Source organism: Camelus bactrianus, chromosome 4 (assembly GCF_048773025.1).
Source record: "Camelus bactrianus isolate YW-2024 breed Bactrian camel chromosome 4, ASM4877302v1, whole genome shotgun sequence".
Taxonomy (NCBI): Eukaryota; Metazoa; Chordata; class Mammalia; order Artiodactyla; family Camelidae; genus Camelus; species Camelus bactrianus.
Window position 1 is genome coordinate 48751123 of NC_133542.1, and position 16437 is coordinate 48767559.

The 16437-nt window shown below is 46.1% G+C and overlaps 1 protein-coding gene across 4 annotated transcripts in view; it reads right to left on the reverse strand.

Annotated features, from left to right (window-relative positions):
* The window catches only part of GABBR2 (gamma-aminobutyric acid type B receptor subunit 2), a 353312-nt gene that overhangs the window by 139785 nt on the left and 197090 nt on the right, over positions 1–16437 (reverse strand). For all 4 annotated transcript variants that reach the window (XM_074361881.1, XM_074361882.1, XM_010952930.3 and 1 more), the window contains 2 exons: positions 12146–12211; positions 4891–5091 (listed from right to left, as the gene is read on the reverse strand). In XM_074361881.1, the coding sequence (XP_074217982.1) occupies positions 4891–5091; positions 12146–12211 (267 nt within the window). The remainder of the gene's footprint in view (positions 1–4890; positions 5092–12145; positions 12212–16437) is intronic.

A 16437-nucleotide genomic window follows, 5' to 3' on the forward strand; every position in this document is an offset into this window, starting at 1 on the left:
CTCAGCTGGAAAATGGTGGGGCCAAGATTCAAATCTAGCAAGTGTCAATAGGCCACCACACACTTTCTCCTGAGCCCATATTCTCTTGCCATATCACCTGTCTCCCAGGGATGTGAATACTTAGGGAAGCTGAAGGGAACAGGATCTTTGTGGGGAAGGTGGAGGCAGAGGCAGCAGCATTGTAAAGCTTGACTCCCCAGGGAGCTCCTTTACTTTTCCAAGGCACCTTCCCTTCCTCCTCTCCAGAGCCCAGAGCTGCCCTAAAAGCCCCAAGTTCTTTGCCATGGAGCTTCCAAGGCAGTGACAATGAGATGGGTGCAGCTTTTTCTGGGTCATTGCTCTAAGTTGAGGACTCCCTAGATTTGTGTTTCTTCTCATTCTGCTGTGTTTAATAAACAGTCATGGGTGGTCTCAGAAGCTTCTTGCTGGAAAACATTACAAAACTCTTCCAAAGAATGAGCCTGCGCCTTTGATGGAGGGTTGGGGCCACCTCTGAGGTTCCCACTGATTCCAGAGTTCTGTGAACATCTCCATCTGGTGCCTTGGCCCAGCGTTGTGTCTCAGCAGGGGAATGGTAACAGGGAAGAATGTCCTTATTGGAGAGGCTGAGCCATCACTGGAATTTTACACCAGAACTCTAAATGTTCACAGTGGAAACAAACCCAAAGGGACAAAGAAAAGTGAAAGCCAATACTTGAAATCACCAATGTTAACAGAGTCACTGTGGGGGAGTAGAGTGGTGATGGGGAACCGTAATGGGAAGAAAGAACTGTTAGGGCCAAAGCAAGTACCCAGAGGCGGTTTTCGTGAGGCTCCAGAAAACTGAGCTCTGAGTGTGCTCGAGGAAGCCCGAGGGTCTGTATTTATCCCGTCATTGAAAATTCCAACTGGAAGGGACTGATGAACATGCTTGGGAGGGACAATGACCTTGTTATTCCTCCTACCAGAAATCTCCTGGGTGCCAATGAGCAAGTTGGGGACAGCTTGATATTGAAGATAGGCATATCGAAGAGGGAACTGTGGAGAATGCATTTCAAGGGGGGCCACTGTTCCACCCAATTCTGCAACTTTATCAGGAGTCACTTTTATCCTGGGGGTTCCAGGGTTTAACATTGTAACCACATTACACAGCCTGCTGTAATAATTCAATAGATGTTTACAGAGTTAGAGAATTCCACTGTGAAAGGATGCCAGGAGCTATGTAGTCCAAATCTCTCATTTTCAGCTGAGGAAACTGAGGCCCAGGGAGGGTGAGTGTCTAGCTGAGGTGGCCATGCCAGGATTTGCACTAGATCTCCTGATTACCAGGCCCATGCTGTCCTGTTCTGTCACTTACTAACAGGCCTGCTGAGACATCACAGAAAGGGCTGATTTGGATGTGTTCTGTTTCTAAGCATGTCACAAATCTAGAGGAAGAGCATAGTAGAGGGAAAGGGGCAGTGGGTGGGGACCTAGCAGTCCTGGATCTGTCCCCAACCTGCTGGGTGACTGTATCAGTTTCTAGAGGCTGCCATAACAAACTTCCACAAACTGGGTGGTTTAAAATCTACAGAAATTCATTTGCTCATAGTTGTGGAAACCAGAAATCCAAGACAAAGGTGTTGGCAGGGTTGGTTCCCTTTGGAAACTCCAAGAAAGAATCCATTCCATGCCTTTCTTCTGGCTTCTGGTGGCTGCCAGCAATCCTTGATGTTCCTTGTCTTGTGGACACATTACTCCAATCTCTGCCTCCATCTTCACATGACCTCCTCTGTGTGGCAAGCCTCTCTCTGCCTTCTCTAATAAGGACACTTGTCATTGGATTTAGGATTTACACAGGTAGTCCAAGATAATCTCATCTCAAGATCCTTAAATTAATTATATCTGCTTTTCCAAGTAAGGTCACATTCATGAGTTCTAAGGGTTAGGACATGGACATATCTTTTTAGGGGCCACTATTCAACCCACTACAAGGATCCTGGGTATGTCCCTTCCCCTTTCTGCTTCTTAGCTTTCCAAACAGAAACAGTGAAAGTGGCAAGCATCCATTGACTTGATTCCACAAATGTTTGCTTGTTTTCATGGACACTGATGGACCCCAAAATACACACCATCAACCCAGCAGCCCGTGCCATGCTGACCACGGTCCCCAGCAGTCGTGTATACCGCAAAATCAAAAGCAAGAACTATTTCATGACTTTCTAGAACTTCCTTTGGCGATAGATTCTTGCAGGTTGGTTGGGGAAGTTGGCTTGTGGTCAGACCACAAATAGGAATGCCTTATCAACTCTGGACCCCACACTCTGGGGAGAGAGCGCTCAACAAGAGCAAGTGCAGAGGATGGGCTGAGCGTGGGAAGGGGCTTGACAAACACAACCTGTGCAGGGCTGGGACCAGGGGGAGGTGAGTGAGGCCCTCCCTTCAGGGGCAAAATTGAGGAGGGAGCCAAAAACCTCAGTAATCAAGATAAAAAAAAAAAAAAAAAAGACCAAAAAACGAATGCAAAAAAATGCATGATGAACAAAATATCAAAATTTTAAAGACAAGATGTGGTTGTGAGACTCAAATCAGTTAGCTCACTCTAACCTTGGCCTTGTGGAGCCTCTCTTTATGTAAAATTTTGGTATTTTGTTCATCATGGATTTTTTGCATTGAGGTCTTTGGCATCCCCTTAAATTTTCCTTTAGTCTCAGCCCTGGAACTGTGAATTACGACCATAGGGATGGGCCCTTTAGTGACAGGGATCACTCTGGGGATGTGGTGACCACCAACAGGACCTGGAGGGGGTGGTGCCCAGAGGGACCAGTGGGGAAAATTAAGGAAGAAGTAGTGAGTCCTGTGCTACTGGGAGGATCTGAGAGTCTGATGGGAGGCCGGTCCATGTGATCTCTAGGAAAGCCCTAAGACCCTCTGATTCCAAGAGGAAAAGAGGCTGAAGATTTCCCCATGTAACTTCAATCATCTTTCAACCTTGAGATAATGTAAAAGCTGCCTCTTGCCTCACAGACTCTTGGACAGGAACTAGGTGCCTGGAATTTTAGAAGCCACCCAAGCTGGGAGCCTGCCTGGCTCTGCTCTGATGGCATTGCTCCATCCTGGAAGACCCAGGAGTTGGTAGCCCACGCTGTGGGGTGAAGTGAACAGCCCCAGGAATAGCCCCAAGGTGTCCCATTCATGGGCACAGTGATAAGGGGGTGAGGTCAGTCTCCTCACCAGCTCCAAATTTAAAAATTTAAAATTAAAAACGAAAGTCAGTGACTTGGGAGATGTTACAAAGTCAAAACACTTACTACAGAAAAAAAAAAAAAAAAAAGAAACTGCGAAAAACTGATATTCCCAAAATGCACTCCTGTGTACTCCTACACATCTGGGTGTGGCTCGCCCACTCTGGGTAACATTCAAGCTCCTTGGAACGACATTGAAGCCCTTGGGGAGTCGCATGGCCCTCACCCCAACTCAGCTTCACAGATCTCATGTGTAATCATTTACATCTTTGGTCTTCCTTAAGTCTCTCATTTTAATTATTATACTGTCTACCTGTATGGAATTTTTTTCTTAGTTTTGTACTTCCTTCAAATTTTATACTATTTTTAGATTAAAGTATAGGGTATCCCTGGACCCAAGAATCTTCTAATAAACTGCAAACTTTAACACCTTTAAAAATAACACTTACTGAAATAAAAATGAGCTGTTTCTACTCATTATTCAGCATCTCCAAAAACTTCATATACTCATTGATTTTGGTATGAAAATATTTCTCCAAACACTTTCTAACCAGAGTGTTTTTCCAGGATCTCTCAGGTGCCAGCTTGATCTAGAGCCGCTTATAAAATGTGTCCTAATGATTTGCCATTTTTGGACAAATCAATAAATCATTCTTAGAGCACTGGCTCTAACTGAGATTAAATAATGGACAATAATAACATACTTACTTTTTTACTTTACTATGAAGTTTATTCTTTAAATGAAACTGATGGTGGGTGAGCATCTAAAAATCTGAGATCAGAGGAGACAGGAAAGGATGATGTGCACCGTGGTGCTGAATTTTGGCTGGTGGTTAGAACTGAGAGATGGATGTTGCCATCTTCACCGAGGCTGTCGTCATCTGATTCTTGATAATGGTATCTTACACTGATGGAGAACAGTGTGCTTTGGAAACACTTTTACATATACCACGTTACCCGTTCTCTCACAGCCCAAAGAGATAAGCAGGCCAGGGGTTAGTCATCCCAAGTGGAAACTTGTGGAGGCCTGAGGACTTAAGCACCCTGTCAAGGTCCTCCTCCCAGTTATGACAGCACAAGGTGCCAGGCGCCATGCCAGCCACGTTGCACAATCTGCCAACCAGTCCTCCCTTTGACTCCAGAGGAGGATATTTTCACCACCACTATACAGGTGAAGAAACAGCAGCTCAGAGAACTCAAGCTCAAGATCATGCAGCTGGTAAGTGGCAAAGCTAGGGTTTCGACCAATCTTTCTGGTCCTCAGTACATGTCTCCTCAAGTCTACTTGAGGAGTCTGTCCTCTCCTCCAGGCTGACAGGAGCATCAATGAGACTGAGAAAAGACTGTAGGTCGGCGAGGCATGGGAGAAATGCCAGCCTAATCTGAAAGGCAATGTCTGCAGTTGGTGTTATAACAGTCACGACTCCATCCCTTACACATACACTATGTTATGTGCTTACAAAGCACACTTACCTCATTTGACTCCCACAGTTCCCCAGAGGGCCATGTAGTAGTGGGCTGGCTATTCTCATTTAACAGATAAGCAAGGCTCAGAGAGGTTAAGTGATTTGCTCAAAGTCACACAGCAAAGGCGAGAACAAGATCTAGGTGCTTTTTGCCAACATCACTGGACAACATGATCAAAGGAGATGGGTTTGGGGCAGACCAAGCAGACCAAGGCACTGACCTTTCCTGAGATGGTCTTGATCTGCTTGGAGCTCAGGGGCTCGAAGTCCACGCCAATGTAACCCTCCATGGCAGCAAGGAGATTCTTCCGGAGACAACGGGATGAGTTGGCTTCTGTGTGCACCTGCTCCCACCAGGAAGGCTCATACCAGCCAGGGATGATCCACTGGTACTTGCTACCATACATATTCTCCTCATATGCCTGCAACAGAGGGGTTGACCATGAAGACACCAAAAGACAAACATCTGTTCAAAGCTTTGTGCCCTTGAGAGAGATGGAGATGACTCAGGCTTCCTCTTACCAGAGGATTCACTAATTCCTCTATTACTTGCTTGGTCTCCTCCTCTTTTATCTCTCAAGGGAGCCAAGGTAGTTTATAGGAAACATGTATAATAAAATAATAAACATCAAGTAAAAATTAAAACATAAGGGCCTGGGAAAGTTAAATTATAATATGTTTACTAGAGGTAAAGGGAACAGAACATAGACAAGTCAACCAAAGGTTCCAACACAGTACATACTAAGCTGTATATTTCACCATAAATTCCTGGCAGCCTAAGAGAAAAGGGCAACAATATTAATTGCTTAACTCTCGCGTTCAATAGGGAGAACACATACCAGTTCTTCAGGGACATGAAGTGTTTTCCAGGCTTTAATCCCTAAAAAATGCCTCATATGGAGGCCACTGTCAAATTAGCTAGCATGGTATTAGCAGCATCCCTACAACAAACAGATTTCATAAGGCTATTTTTGTATAGATCTTTACTAAAAGCCGAGATTATAACCTTTAAATACAACCCAGGGGGAGCAATTTTGCAAGGGTCCAAGAAAATTTAATGTGAGCATGTAACTTACATAAGATGCCACTTGGCAAACTGAACATTCTTTCTAAATCTTTACTCAAAGTATAAATTGAGATCCTAAAAAAAAGGTCCCTTACATTTGTATGCTCTACCCACGTCTTACTTAATTGTCATTCGTATTCATCCTTTGAGATGGTCTGGGCAGACTTTATTATCCTCATTTTAGAAACAAGGAAACTGAAAATCAGAGAGGGAAAGTCACTTTTCCAAGGTCACACAGCCAGGGAGAAAAATCAGCCTGGAACCTAGATCTGCCAACTCTTAACACTGCAAAGCCACACTGCCTGCCTTCCATTTAAACAGAAAGTTGTCAGACTTTAAATGCAGCCTTATTTGGCTTTAATTCATACTATGATGATTTTATATCAGGAAAGGTATGCTTTTCGGATAGCACAAATGCACCCAGAAAATCCCACTTTGTAGGAATGTCATGTTCCATCAAAGCTGGGTCCAGAATGGAGTTTCTAAGTAGAGTGCACATTCTTATCAGTAATTAAAATGCCCAGAAGTAACAACAGAGAGCAGTAGTGTGCACTCTGTGTGCTGTGATGAACTGTATACATTTAAAAATGTGAACCTTAAACAATCCATCTGTTTGTTCCTGGGGAACCACCTATGATAGAAGGACATTTTGGGAAACAATTCAGGTCACACCTCTTTATGTTCCTTGGCTTAGAACAGAGATAGCACAGACACCAGCAGGATGCAAAGAGAAGCCTGCGGATTGCCCTGGATGCCGGAGAGGTTCTGGCTGCCCTCCAGTTAGACTCTAGGACGCTAAGCCAGGGTCTACCCAGAAAGGTGGGCCAGAGCCCCTAATACGTCTGCACACTGGAGCATAGTTACTGTCAAGTCTAAGAGTTGGAAGAGTGTTTCCTTCATTCCTTTTCCAGAAAGGGGGGCAACACTTCGAAACTCTCTCAACAACTGAAAAAGCCCAGCCTGCATGGTAGAGCATCTCATTGCGGTAAATGTGAATTAGAATATCTGTTCCTTAACTTAAGGTCAAATTCCAACTCCGAGGCCTCTGTTCATTGATTCAGTGAAGCCTCCACAGATTAAACTGAAATTGTTTAATAAAAGAGCCCTTCAACTATCTCAAGGCAGTGATCACATTGCCTCTTCTCTAGACTCCTCCAATGATACGGGACTTTCACCTCCCACATTCTAGACACTGTACTTCTCATAATGCAGCCTCAGAGCATAGTCATTTTTTCCAGCAACTATATTATAATGTTATGTATAATGTCCCAATCAAAACTGTTGTAGAAAACACGGAGAGCCTTCATATTACCATGACATAATAAAATCACAGTTCAACAAAAGAAGGCAGTCTTCTGGGCTTCCCTCTAATAAACGGGGCTTATTCCACAGACACTTTTTTTTTTTTTTTTTTTTATGAAAGATCATCCCAAATCCTCTCTTGGGGCTAGACCTTTGAACAAAACGGTTGTCCTGAGGATCCCAGGTTATTTAACCAATGGCAGAACCTGTGAGACTTCACAACTGTCATCTTTCACTGACAGGGAGGAACTGACATGTTAAGCCCTTATTATGTACTTGGCCATTTATATACATTACCTTATTTTATTCTCACAACAACTCTATGAGGTGTGTGCTATCATCTCCATTTTATGAGGTGTGTGCTAGTATCTCTATTTTACAGATGAAGAAATTGTGGCTCAGAGATCGAGGAATTTGCCCAAATACATTCAACTAAGTCAAGGGGACAAAATTCAAAGTCCATTTTTTTTTTAAAGTTTCCTTCTTTTCTTAGCAAAACACAACTTTTTGGAAGCTCTCTTAATCTTAAAAGGTTGAGACAAGATAGTGCCACTTATTGAGAACGTATGGTGAGTAAGAGTCAATAGACTTAGAGCAAGGACAGGAGGAGGTCTTCCGATCAGATGCAAAGGCAGCTCGGCATTACTCTCTGAGACCAAAGACCATGTGGTAATTCAGAGGCAGCACAGAGCAGGAAGTCAGGAGCCTCTCAGGAATCTGCTGTGATACCTGACTGACCTGCCATTGTCCTATTAGGAGCTGTTCCTTGTGAGTGAATTTTCTAGAAAACAGAAGCTCAGTCCATTGGAATGACAATACATTTTGTTTAGAATCTCAGCAAATTTGGTTAAGATAAAAATTTTTCTACTGATCCTCTGGGGAAAAAAAATGATAGTCAAGCAGCACTAGATTCTCTGCCACACACCAGCTGGGTAGCCCTGGCACACAACGCCTTGGGCCTCTCTTTTCTCATTCATGGCCCATGGAAAGCAAATCCCATCTCACCGGGTTGGTGCAGGAATCAAATGAGGAAATATGTGCACCATGCCTGGACAACACCACGTTCAGGAACATTTTAGCTGCTCCTGCTCGTTCCCTTCTCCCTTTGGTACCTCATGGTCTCATCCTGAACATCAGCCACTGTTACGGGCCATGCAGAGTGGCGCTCTTGGACATGAAGAAGACTGACCCATATGCCAAATGGCTCCAGACTGTTCTTGGAGTTTTTGATGCACTTTTTATGGCTTTGTCTCCTTTCAAGCTGTCAGGTCTAGGCTGTCACTTTCACTCTGAATTTGCTGCTTTTGAACTGCTATAGAAAGCAGGGAGCCTGGATTGTTAAGTATATGTGTAGAGCAAAAGTACATAGGCTTTGAGAGAAGGTCTAAAAGGCGCTCCTGCAAGAGAGGTAGACTGGTCTTAAATATAGCATCTACTGTCCAAAGCAACTGCAGAGAAGCCTCTGGGCCTCCACTCTGTTTTCCCACATTTAGAAGAGCTGAGATTGTTGGACATGTGAGCTTTAAGAATCTTTGCCTGGTATCCCAGTCTGTCTCCTTTGCCAGATAGGGAGTTCCTGGAGGGTTGGTGTCTGCTCTTCCCAGGATCCTCAGTGCTCAGCACAGTGCCTGGTGTGCAGTGGGCACCCAATAAATGGTTGCAGAGTGACTGAATGAATGCATTTCCAGTTTACTTGGTCACCTTGGTTTTCATTTTCTCTGCCTCTAGTAGGAATGTGGTCTCAGGAAATGGCCACCAAATGGGTCCTGCCAGGTGATAACGGGCAGTCCTGAGCTCACATTCTTTAGTCCCATGAACCACGCTGGTTCTTATTAGCTGCAGGCAGGTAACCATGATGTGATTAAAAAATCCAATTTCCTCTTTTTATTAAGTTTCCTTTTGCCTCCTCACCTCCGCATCCAAGAAGAACATTTGCTTTTTATAGACATTTCACAACCATAATAGTAATAAATCCTCACATCGGTAAAGCAGTTAACAATTGGGATGATGGTCACCCTCCGATGGCCATATTTAAGCTTCTCAACAACCCCACGAAGCAGATAAGGCAGGGATCATTGCTTCTGTTTCAGAGGTGAGGCAGCCGGGGACTGCAGTTGTAAAGTGGCCTGAGGAGTTCTGAGTGGCCAGAACCCAGGTCAGAGTGCTTGAGAACTGAGAATAGACCACCAAGGAGACAGAAGAAGACAAAAGTGATAGGCTATGCTCATCCTTTGCTGGAGCCAAAATGAACATTTTGCCACAGGGCTATAAATAGGCCTTGCGTTTGCTGGAGTCTGCTTTCCCACTGGGTGGCAGGTCCAATCTCAAGAACGCAGCAACATGCTGCATAGTTTGCACTGCAGCATTTGGATGGCAAAGACGTGGTTGTGTCCACCTGGTTGTGTCTGACCCCGAGATGGGCAGAAAGGCTCTCTCCCTGGGTCTCTGTTCTGAGCAGCCCATCCTTCCATCACACGCCAGAGTCTTGATCCAGCGTGAAGACATTCAGCAGACTCTCCTCAAGACCTTCCAGATCTGGCAGAAGAACTCCTTCCTAGCCAGATAAGAATGAAAGTCCTGGAGTGCAGATCCATCTGAGGGCCTGACACATGGAATAAATCTCCAACCAAAAACTTCTGAGAAACTCCTCAACAAATAAAGCAGTCAGCAAGACTCTAAGAGAAAGCCCATCTCAAAATACCCAAAGTCTAAGAGGAAAGAAGAAAGTGGGATGATGAGGCGGGATGGTGTCCTGTGCTGAGTGGAAGGCAAGCAGCCTGGGACTGGGTCAAGAGGCAGATAGCCATGCACTCTGTTCTGATATGGAAACCACGCTGGAAGTGCCACTCGGAAAATAATCCCAGTGCATGGCACAGAGGGAAATCACAGCCATGCCTTGGCTTGGATTTGGCTCAAGTCAGAACAGGAGGTCTCTCTGCATTTTGTGCAAATGAGAGACGGCCAGGGCCCAGTGTGGCGTCTTCATGGATGATTTTTATTTATTTTTTTCTCATTTGGTCAACAATCACACACCATGGGCCAGCTGTTTGCAAGGCCTTGGGGATATGTGGGGGTAAAACCCAGCTTCTTCTCTAAAAAATTACATCCTCTAATTTGGAGCATTATTTTCCTTTTTTAAATGGGCCATTTCTGGACCATAAATGGTAACATGTAAGGCATTATGAGTTTTGAAGTAAAACATGTTAAATCAATTTGCTCCTTTTTTTTCAGTTTTTCCTCATGCTCCTCCTTAGATTTTTGTGTGGAACTCCTTGTTACCCTTAACTAAAACATAGGATGCTTAATAGAATCTTGTGCAGTCCATTAGTTGGTAAACTTACTAGCCCAATGGCAGTCCATTCCATCCTCTGAGCCCTTATGTAAACAAATAAAAAAAGATTGCTGACATTTACTGAGGACTCACTGCACATCAGGCACTATGCAAAATGTTTTTGCCCATTTAATCTTCACAGCAATCCTGTTAGACAGGTGTTATTATTATCCCCACTTTACAGATGAGAAAACTGAGGCTCAGAAAGTGTTAAGAAGTCCAAATTCAGTTACTAAGCTGCACACCAGGAGTTCAGGCCCAAGCAGACTGATTTCTGAGTGCTAAGCTTCATCTAGGGTCTCCTGAAATGTCAGCCTGTAACTTCTCCCTCCTCCCTGCTATTCTGAGAGATAATCAGGCAGTTCCTGCTTTGCTCCTTAGCTTTCCCGATGAAATATCCCTGTGGAACTGTGGCTTCCAGCCACTGCTCTCTCCTTCTCCCGGTCTCTTTTCAGTTCCTGCATCTCTCCTAAAATGTGGCTCCAGGAGCTGAGCAGGACACCCCAGGTGGGGTCTCTCAGCAGAGGGCAAAGGGACCACCCGTTCTGGGTGTGAATGTGGAGACTGAGGTCACCTTGGCTCCCCGGCAGCTCTGCTCACACTGGTTACTCACAGTAACCTTGAGGCAACTGAGACTCCAAAGTTTCTCTTGTTCTAAACACACACAGTTCTCCTCAGCTATGCCTCTACCATCTTGGACACAGGCCGCCCAATTTGTTCTAATATAACCTTATATTAAGACCATTAGATTTAATCTTCTTGGATTTAATCAAACATTCCAGCTTATTAAGGTTCTTTGCACCCTGGCTCTGTCATCCAACATATTTCACAGCTTCTAAAATTCCTATAAGCCTGCTTTTTATAATCTCATCTAAGTTACTGACAAAGGGTCAAGAAGAACAGAGGGCTGTGGCCTATCACCAGAGTGTACACCTAGAATAACCACAGTCCAAGAGGAGGAGCTTATTGGGTAGACGATGACTCACATAACTAGCCTCTCATTCTGATGAATTCTCTCCTGACCCTGGGGTGGAGGAGGGGCCAGGGCATCAAAATCGGAAGACACACTTCCTGTGTTAGAGCTCTTATGTATGCTCGGGTCAGAACATGATGTGGAGAAAAGAGGATCTGACTGGGACTCAGGTGAATGAGGATGGAGCCTTGGCTCTGCCATGAACTGTCCCTTGGACAAGGTCCTTCACGTCTCTGGGCCTCTATTTCCTCATCTATAAAGCAGGGTAATGAGAGTAGCTTCACATGGTTATGGAAAAAATTAAGTGGAATAAGTTTTAAAAATCTCCTTTGTCACCTATCACACACCAGATAATTAGAAGGACTCAGGGGTAGATACTGAACAGTTGACAGTTTGTTCAAAACCCGAGCCTCTGAGCCCTGCTTGCAGGGCAGGGAGGGGTCTGAGGCAGCCTCATCTCCCCTGGAATCTGGCGCCTTCCTCTGTGGGGCGCACATGGCACTGCTCCACTAAGCAAGGCTGGGTCGAGGGGACTTAGAACTAGCAGGCAGCACTAAGGCAATGGTCAGACAGTGGGTTTGGTAAATCAAGGTTTCTGGTTCCCCCTATGACTGCACTGTACTGAGCCCTGGCGTTTTAGCGCCCTGAAAAGAAGACAGAGCAGTGAGAATAACACTTCTACCTCCAACTCCCCGGACTCCGGCCCTGTGGTGCCCCTCTTGGAACAGGCAGGGAGAATGATCTGAGAAAAAGCTTTGTGAACCTTCTCAAAAACACAAATGACACGACCAAAATGTTACTTACACAACAGAACACTTTTGCTGCCATATTCTGGTCAAACTGGCCAAGGATGATCCGCACGTCGTTGCCCTGTGGACAGAAGGACAGGGTGTGAAGGTGAGCATGTGATCGGCACAGCCCAGAAGGCTCGGGGCCATGGGCAGGGAATATTCACGTGCTCCAGGCTCCCCAGTGAGAGCTCTTCCAGAGCAGGGCGGGCAGGGCAGAACCACACCCCTTATCCCAGCCCGGCCTGGATCACCAGCCTTCTCTGGGCCCAGCTTTCCCTCAGCACCTGCTGTTGGCCCTCCCTGGTCTCATGGGAAAACCCTGGGGCAAGTCTGCACAGGCTGGAAGCTGAAGCTGATGGCTCTGTGGGGCCTTGGCACGCTCCCTGCTCTCCTCCAATGGCAAACCCTGCGGGGCGCTGAGACAGGGTTGACTCTCCGTCCTCACTCTACACATAGGGAAGCTGAGGCCACAGGAGAGAAGGGAACTTCCAAGGTCCCCGGGGGGGCTGGCAACAGAAACAAGTTCCCAGCCAACTCCTCCCCCAGTATTCTAGACTTTTCTGCCTTCCTGGAGCCCACAGAGCTTCCCAATTAAGAAGTTGCAGAGTCTTCTCAAGTTCTGAACTTTGTTCAAATCTCAGCTCCACTCCAGTGGCCTCAAGCGGCTCCTTTTCCCATCTTAGCCTCAATTTCCTCATCTGCAAAATGCGGATAATGGCAGTCCTTTCTTAGAGGGCTGCTGAGACAACTAAATGAGATAATCCTCATAAAGTGCTTAGCAGAGCTCCTGGCACAGAGTAAACACCAGCTAGAATTAGTATTTTATAACCTTCTCCCAACCCATCCATCTCCCTTTATTTCAAAGGAAGATCTATATTCAACAGCTCTATAAATGGTTATTTATTATCTTATTATCTCAATGCAGTTAACACGTATACATTGTATCATAGCTCCTATGATTCATTTATTCACTCCACAAACATTAACTGAATGCCTGATGCTCCCTCCTGGGTCAGGGTGAGGGGTTCTTGGTTGCTTTCTAGGGGACGGGATCCAGGCTGGGCCCCGCCCCCATAGAGAACAGGAAGTACAGGCAGCCTCCAGGCGGCCAGCCTGGCTCCTGCCCACGTGCCTGCTCCCCATCTCAGGCCTGCCCTCTGTACTGAGGCTCAACCTTGCAGGTGGTGCCACCTTCCTGCCATTTATCCCGTCCTTTCCAGCAGGCCTCAAGGCCCTTTGATGCATAAAGAAGAGAAACATGCCTTTAAAGATCAGTTTTTAGCATCTTTCAAAATTGGAAAGTGCTGACTGGGAGGCCATTTTACTCATCATGTACTTTAGCAAAATAAAAAAGGCTTGGATTCTAAAATCATCTTTCGTTTGCAAGCAAGAATGGAAAGAAGAAAAAAAACTTGCTCTGAAAGGACTTTAAAAGATCGTTACCAGAGCAGTTGAAGGAAGGCAAGCCTTTGTCATCACCATGTCTGCAATGCTATAAAAAGTTCTAAGCTGCTTCCTTCCGTTCTGTGGCCATGTTCCTGGGCACACTCCAGGGTCTTTCTGCTTGTTTGTTGAAAAAAATTTTTTTTTGTTTTTAGCATTTCTTGCTACTAACGGTATTCACCTATCCATAACCATCCATCCAGCAAACACTCATGGAGCGTCTACTTTGTGCCAAGCCTGTGTTGCTAAACATGGTATAGAAGAAACAGCTTATTGGATTTTGGAATCAGACCTTGGTTCACATTCCAGCTCCAGCACTGACCAGCTGCATGACCCTGGGTCTTAAATCTCCCAGAGCCTTGATTTCCTCATTTCTGAAACAGGGATAATACTCCCTACTCTGCCTGGTGGTTGTAGGATTCATGACAATGAAACCCACCCACTGGCTTCTATGATGCTCTCTCCTGGCTCCCTCCTTCCTCCTGGTCATTCCTGCTCAGACTCTAAGTCAGTTTCTCATCTTTCTGCTCATCCCTAAATGCTGCTGTTCCATACAGTTCTGCCCTCATCACTCTCCCTGGGCAATCTCATTCATGACCCCAGCCACAACTCCCCACTGTGTGCTATGGGCTCCCAAACCTCTCTTCCCAGCCCAGACTTTTCTCCAGCTGTCCCCTGGACACCTCCACTTGGATTCCCCAGGCACCTTAAGCTCAACATGTTCCAAACTGAACTCATCTTCATTCCCAACGTGCCCCTTCCCCTTCCTATACTGTCCATTTCTAGAATGCTGTTTTGCCAATCTCCCACTCCCCCAGATCAGAAACCTGAGAGTCATCTTAGACTCCTCCTTTCCTCATCCTAGCCATAACCAGGGCCTGTTGGTCCTGTCTGCTCACCAGTGCCTGAATCACCCCCATCTCTCCAGGCCCACTCCCCTGGGCATAGCCATTATTCCCTACTCCGTGAACCACTATGGCCTCCTAGCTGGACCCCTGCCTTTAGTCTTGCCCCGTCCACCCCAGTCTCCACAGAGCAGACGAAGGGATCATTCCAAGATTCAAATCTGATGGTGTAAAATCTTTCCATGGCTCCTTGAGCTTTACCTCTAAGATCAACTTCTAAGCTCCTCAGAGCACTGCAGATTCTTTACCAGCTGACTCCTGCTCATGTCTCAAGTCACATTTCTCACTACTCCACAGCAGAGAGAAGGAACTACCTGGGGTTCTCTAAAATGGTCTGCCATCCATTCACTCACTCATTCACTTATTCATTCATTCATTTTCTCACCCTGTCCCCTTTCTACAAGCTCATCCATCCAGAATGCCATTCCCTCCCACCCACTGGCTCTGCCTGGAGAGCTGCTGGTACTCCTGCTTCACGCCTTAGCTCAGGCAGCCCTGCTCTGAGACGCCGTCTCTGTCCCATCAGGCTTGGTGGCCCAGAGCACTCTGTACTTCCCTCTACCATGGCCCAGGTCCACCAGTCTGTCTTCACCATTGCACTGAGGTAACCTGATTCATCTCTGGTCTCCAGCTCCCAGAACAGGGCACAACACATATTTATCAATAAATAAGTATGGAATGCATGATTAAGTGAGTGAATGCTGTGTGAAGCCCCAAGCACACCGCCTGGCCCACAGTGGTTATTTAGTAGCTGGTGGTTATTATCATCAACTGCACTAATATCTTGCTAGCCTAGGGCCCAGGGTCTGGTTGGGTTCACGATGTCCATTTCTTGAATGAACAGAAGGACCCACAACTTCATGGCTGACTGCCTGACCACCTGCTGACAGACAAATAACCCACTCTGCCACTTGTGGACCATTTAGTGTCTCTGTTGTCATGACAACCAAGGTGCATGGACTGCTTGGTTGTGTGCTCCCAAACTGTTAGGATTGGATAGGGCCCAAGGGATCATTGATCTAGTTAACCCCTTCCCAGAGAGGCAAAAGGTTTTCCCCAAACCAGCACAGCACCCCAAAACTGGTGCTCTCACCTTGGTGCCCTGTGACCATCAGAGGACACTGAAGAAAGAGCCTATCCAGAGCTGAAATGTGCCTGATGCAGAGAGCTATTTGCACCCACTCCGATTCTAGATGGTGAGTAAGTGGGACAGGCTGCTGCAAAGTCTGGGAGGAAAGAGGACGAGCCAGCACCCAGTGTAGCCGGAGCCTGGATCCCAGGGTGGGGAGAAGACAAAGGCAGATGGGACTGGGCTGGGATCCTTAGGGGAACCTTGAGAGCAGCATATAGAGTTTAAGGTGCTCCTTAAATTGGGATATATGTACTCCCAGGGCATAAGTAGTAGTCCTGAGAGTAAGAAAAGCACAGATATACCTGGTCCTTCTTTCTAGAGTAGTAATTTAGTAGAAGATTTGGGGGTGAGGGGAAAGGCTTTGGATTGGAAGAAACTTAAAAAGTTTTTAACACATTCATACTTTCACAAAACTTCCAGAATCCCACTTTGCAATGTTGCGTAACTTTTATATTTTCCTGAAAATACAGAGAGAGGAAGTAGAAATTTTGTGTTGGCAATGGACCCTGCTTCTGGCCAAGCCTCCCCACCTCCCTGCCAGGGGTATAAGCATACACTCTTCTGCAGCTGAAATGGCTTGGGGGAAGTGGAAGGTGTGCCAGGGGGTTGGGAAGAAGAGCTATGACCGTCTCTGAGGATGAGCGGGCAGAACAGTGCTGTGATGTCAGAAACATGGTAGAGGGCAGGTTCTCAAAAATCCCCACCATGGACTCTTGGCTCTGCAGGCGGCTGTCTGGAGTGAAAGTAGGTTTCCTAAGGTCAGACAAAAGACAACTTCTTCTGAGAGGCTAGATCTAAGGTCGTGGACCATAGTGGAGACCCATG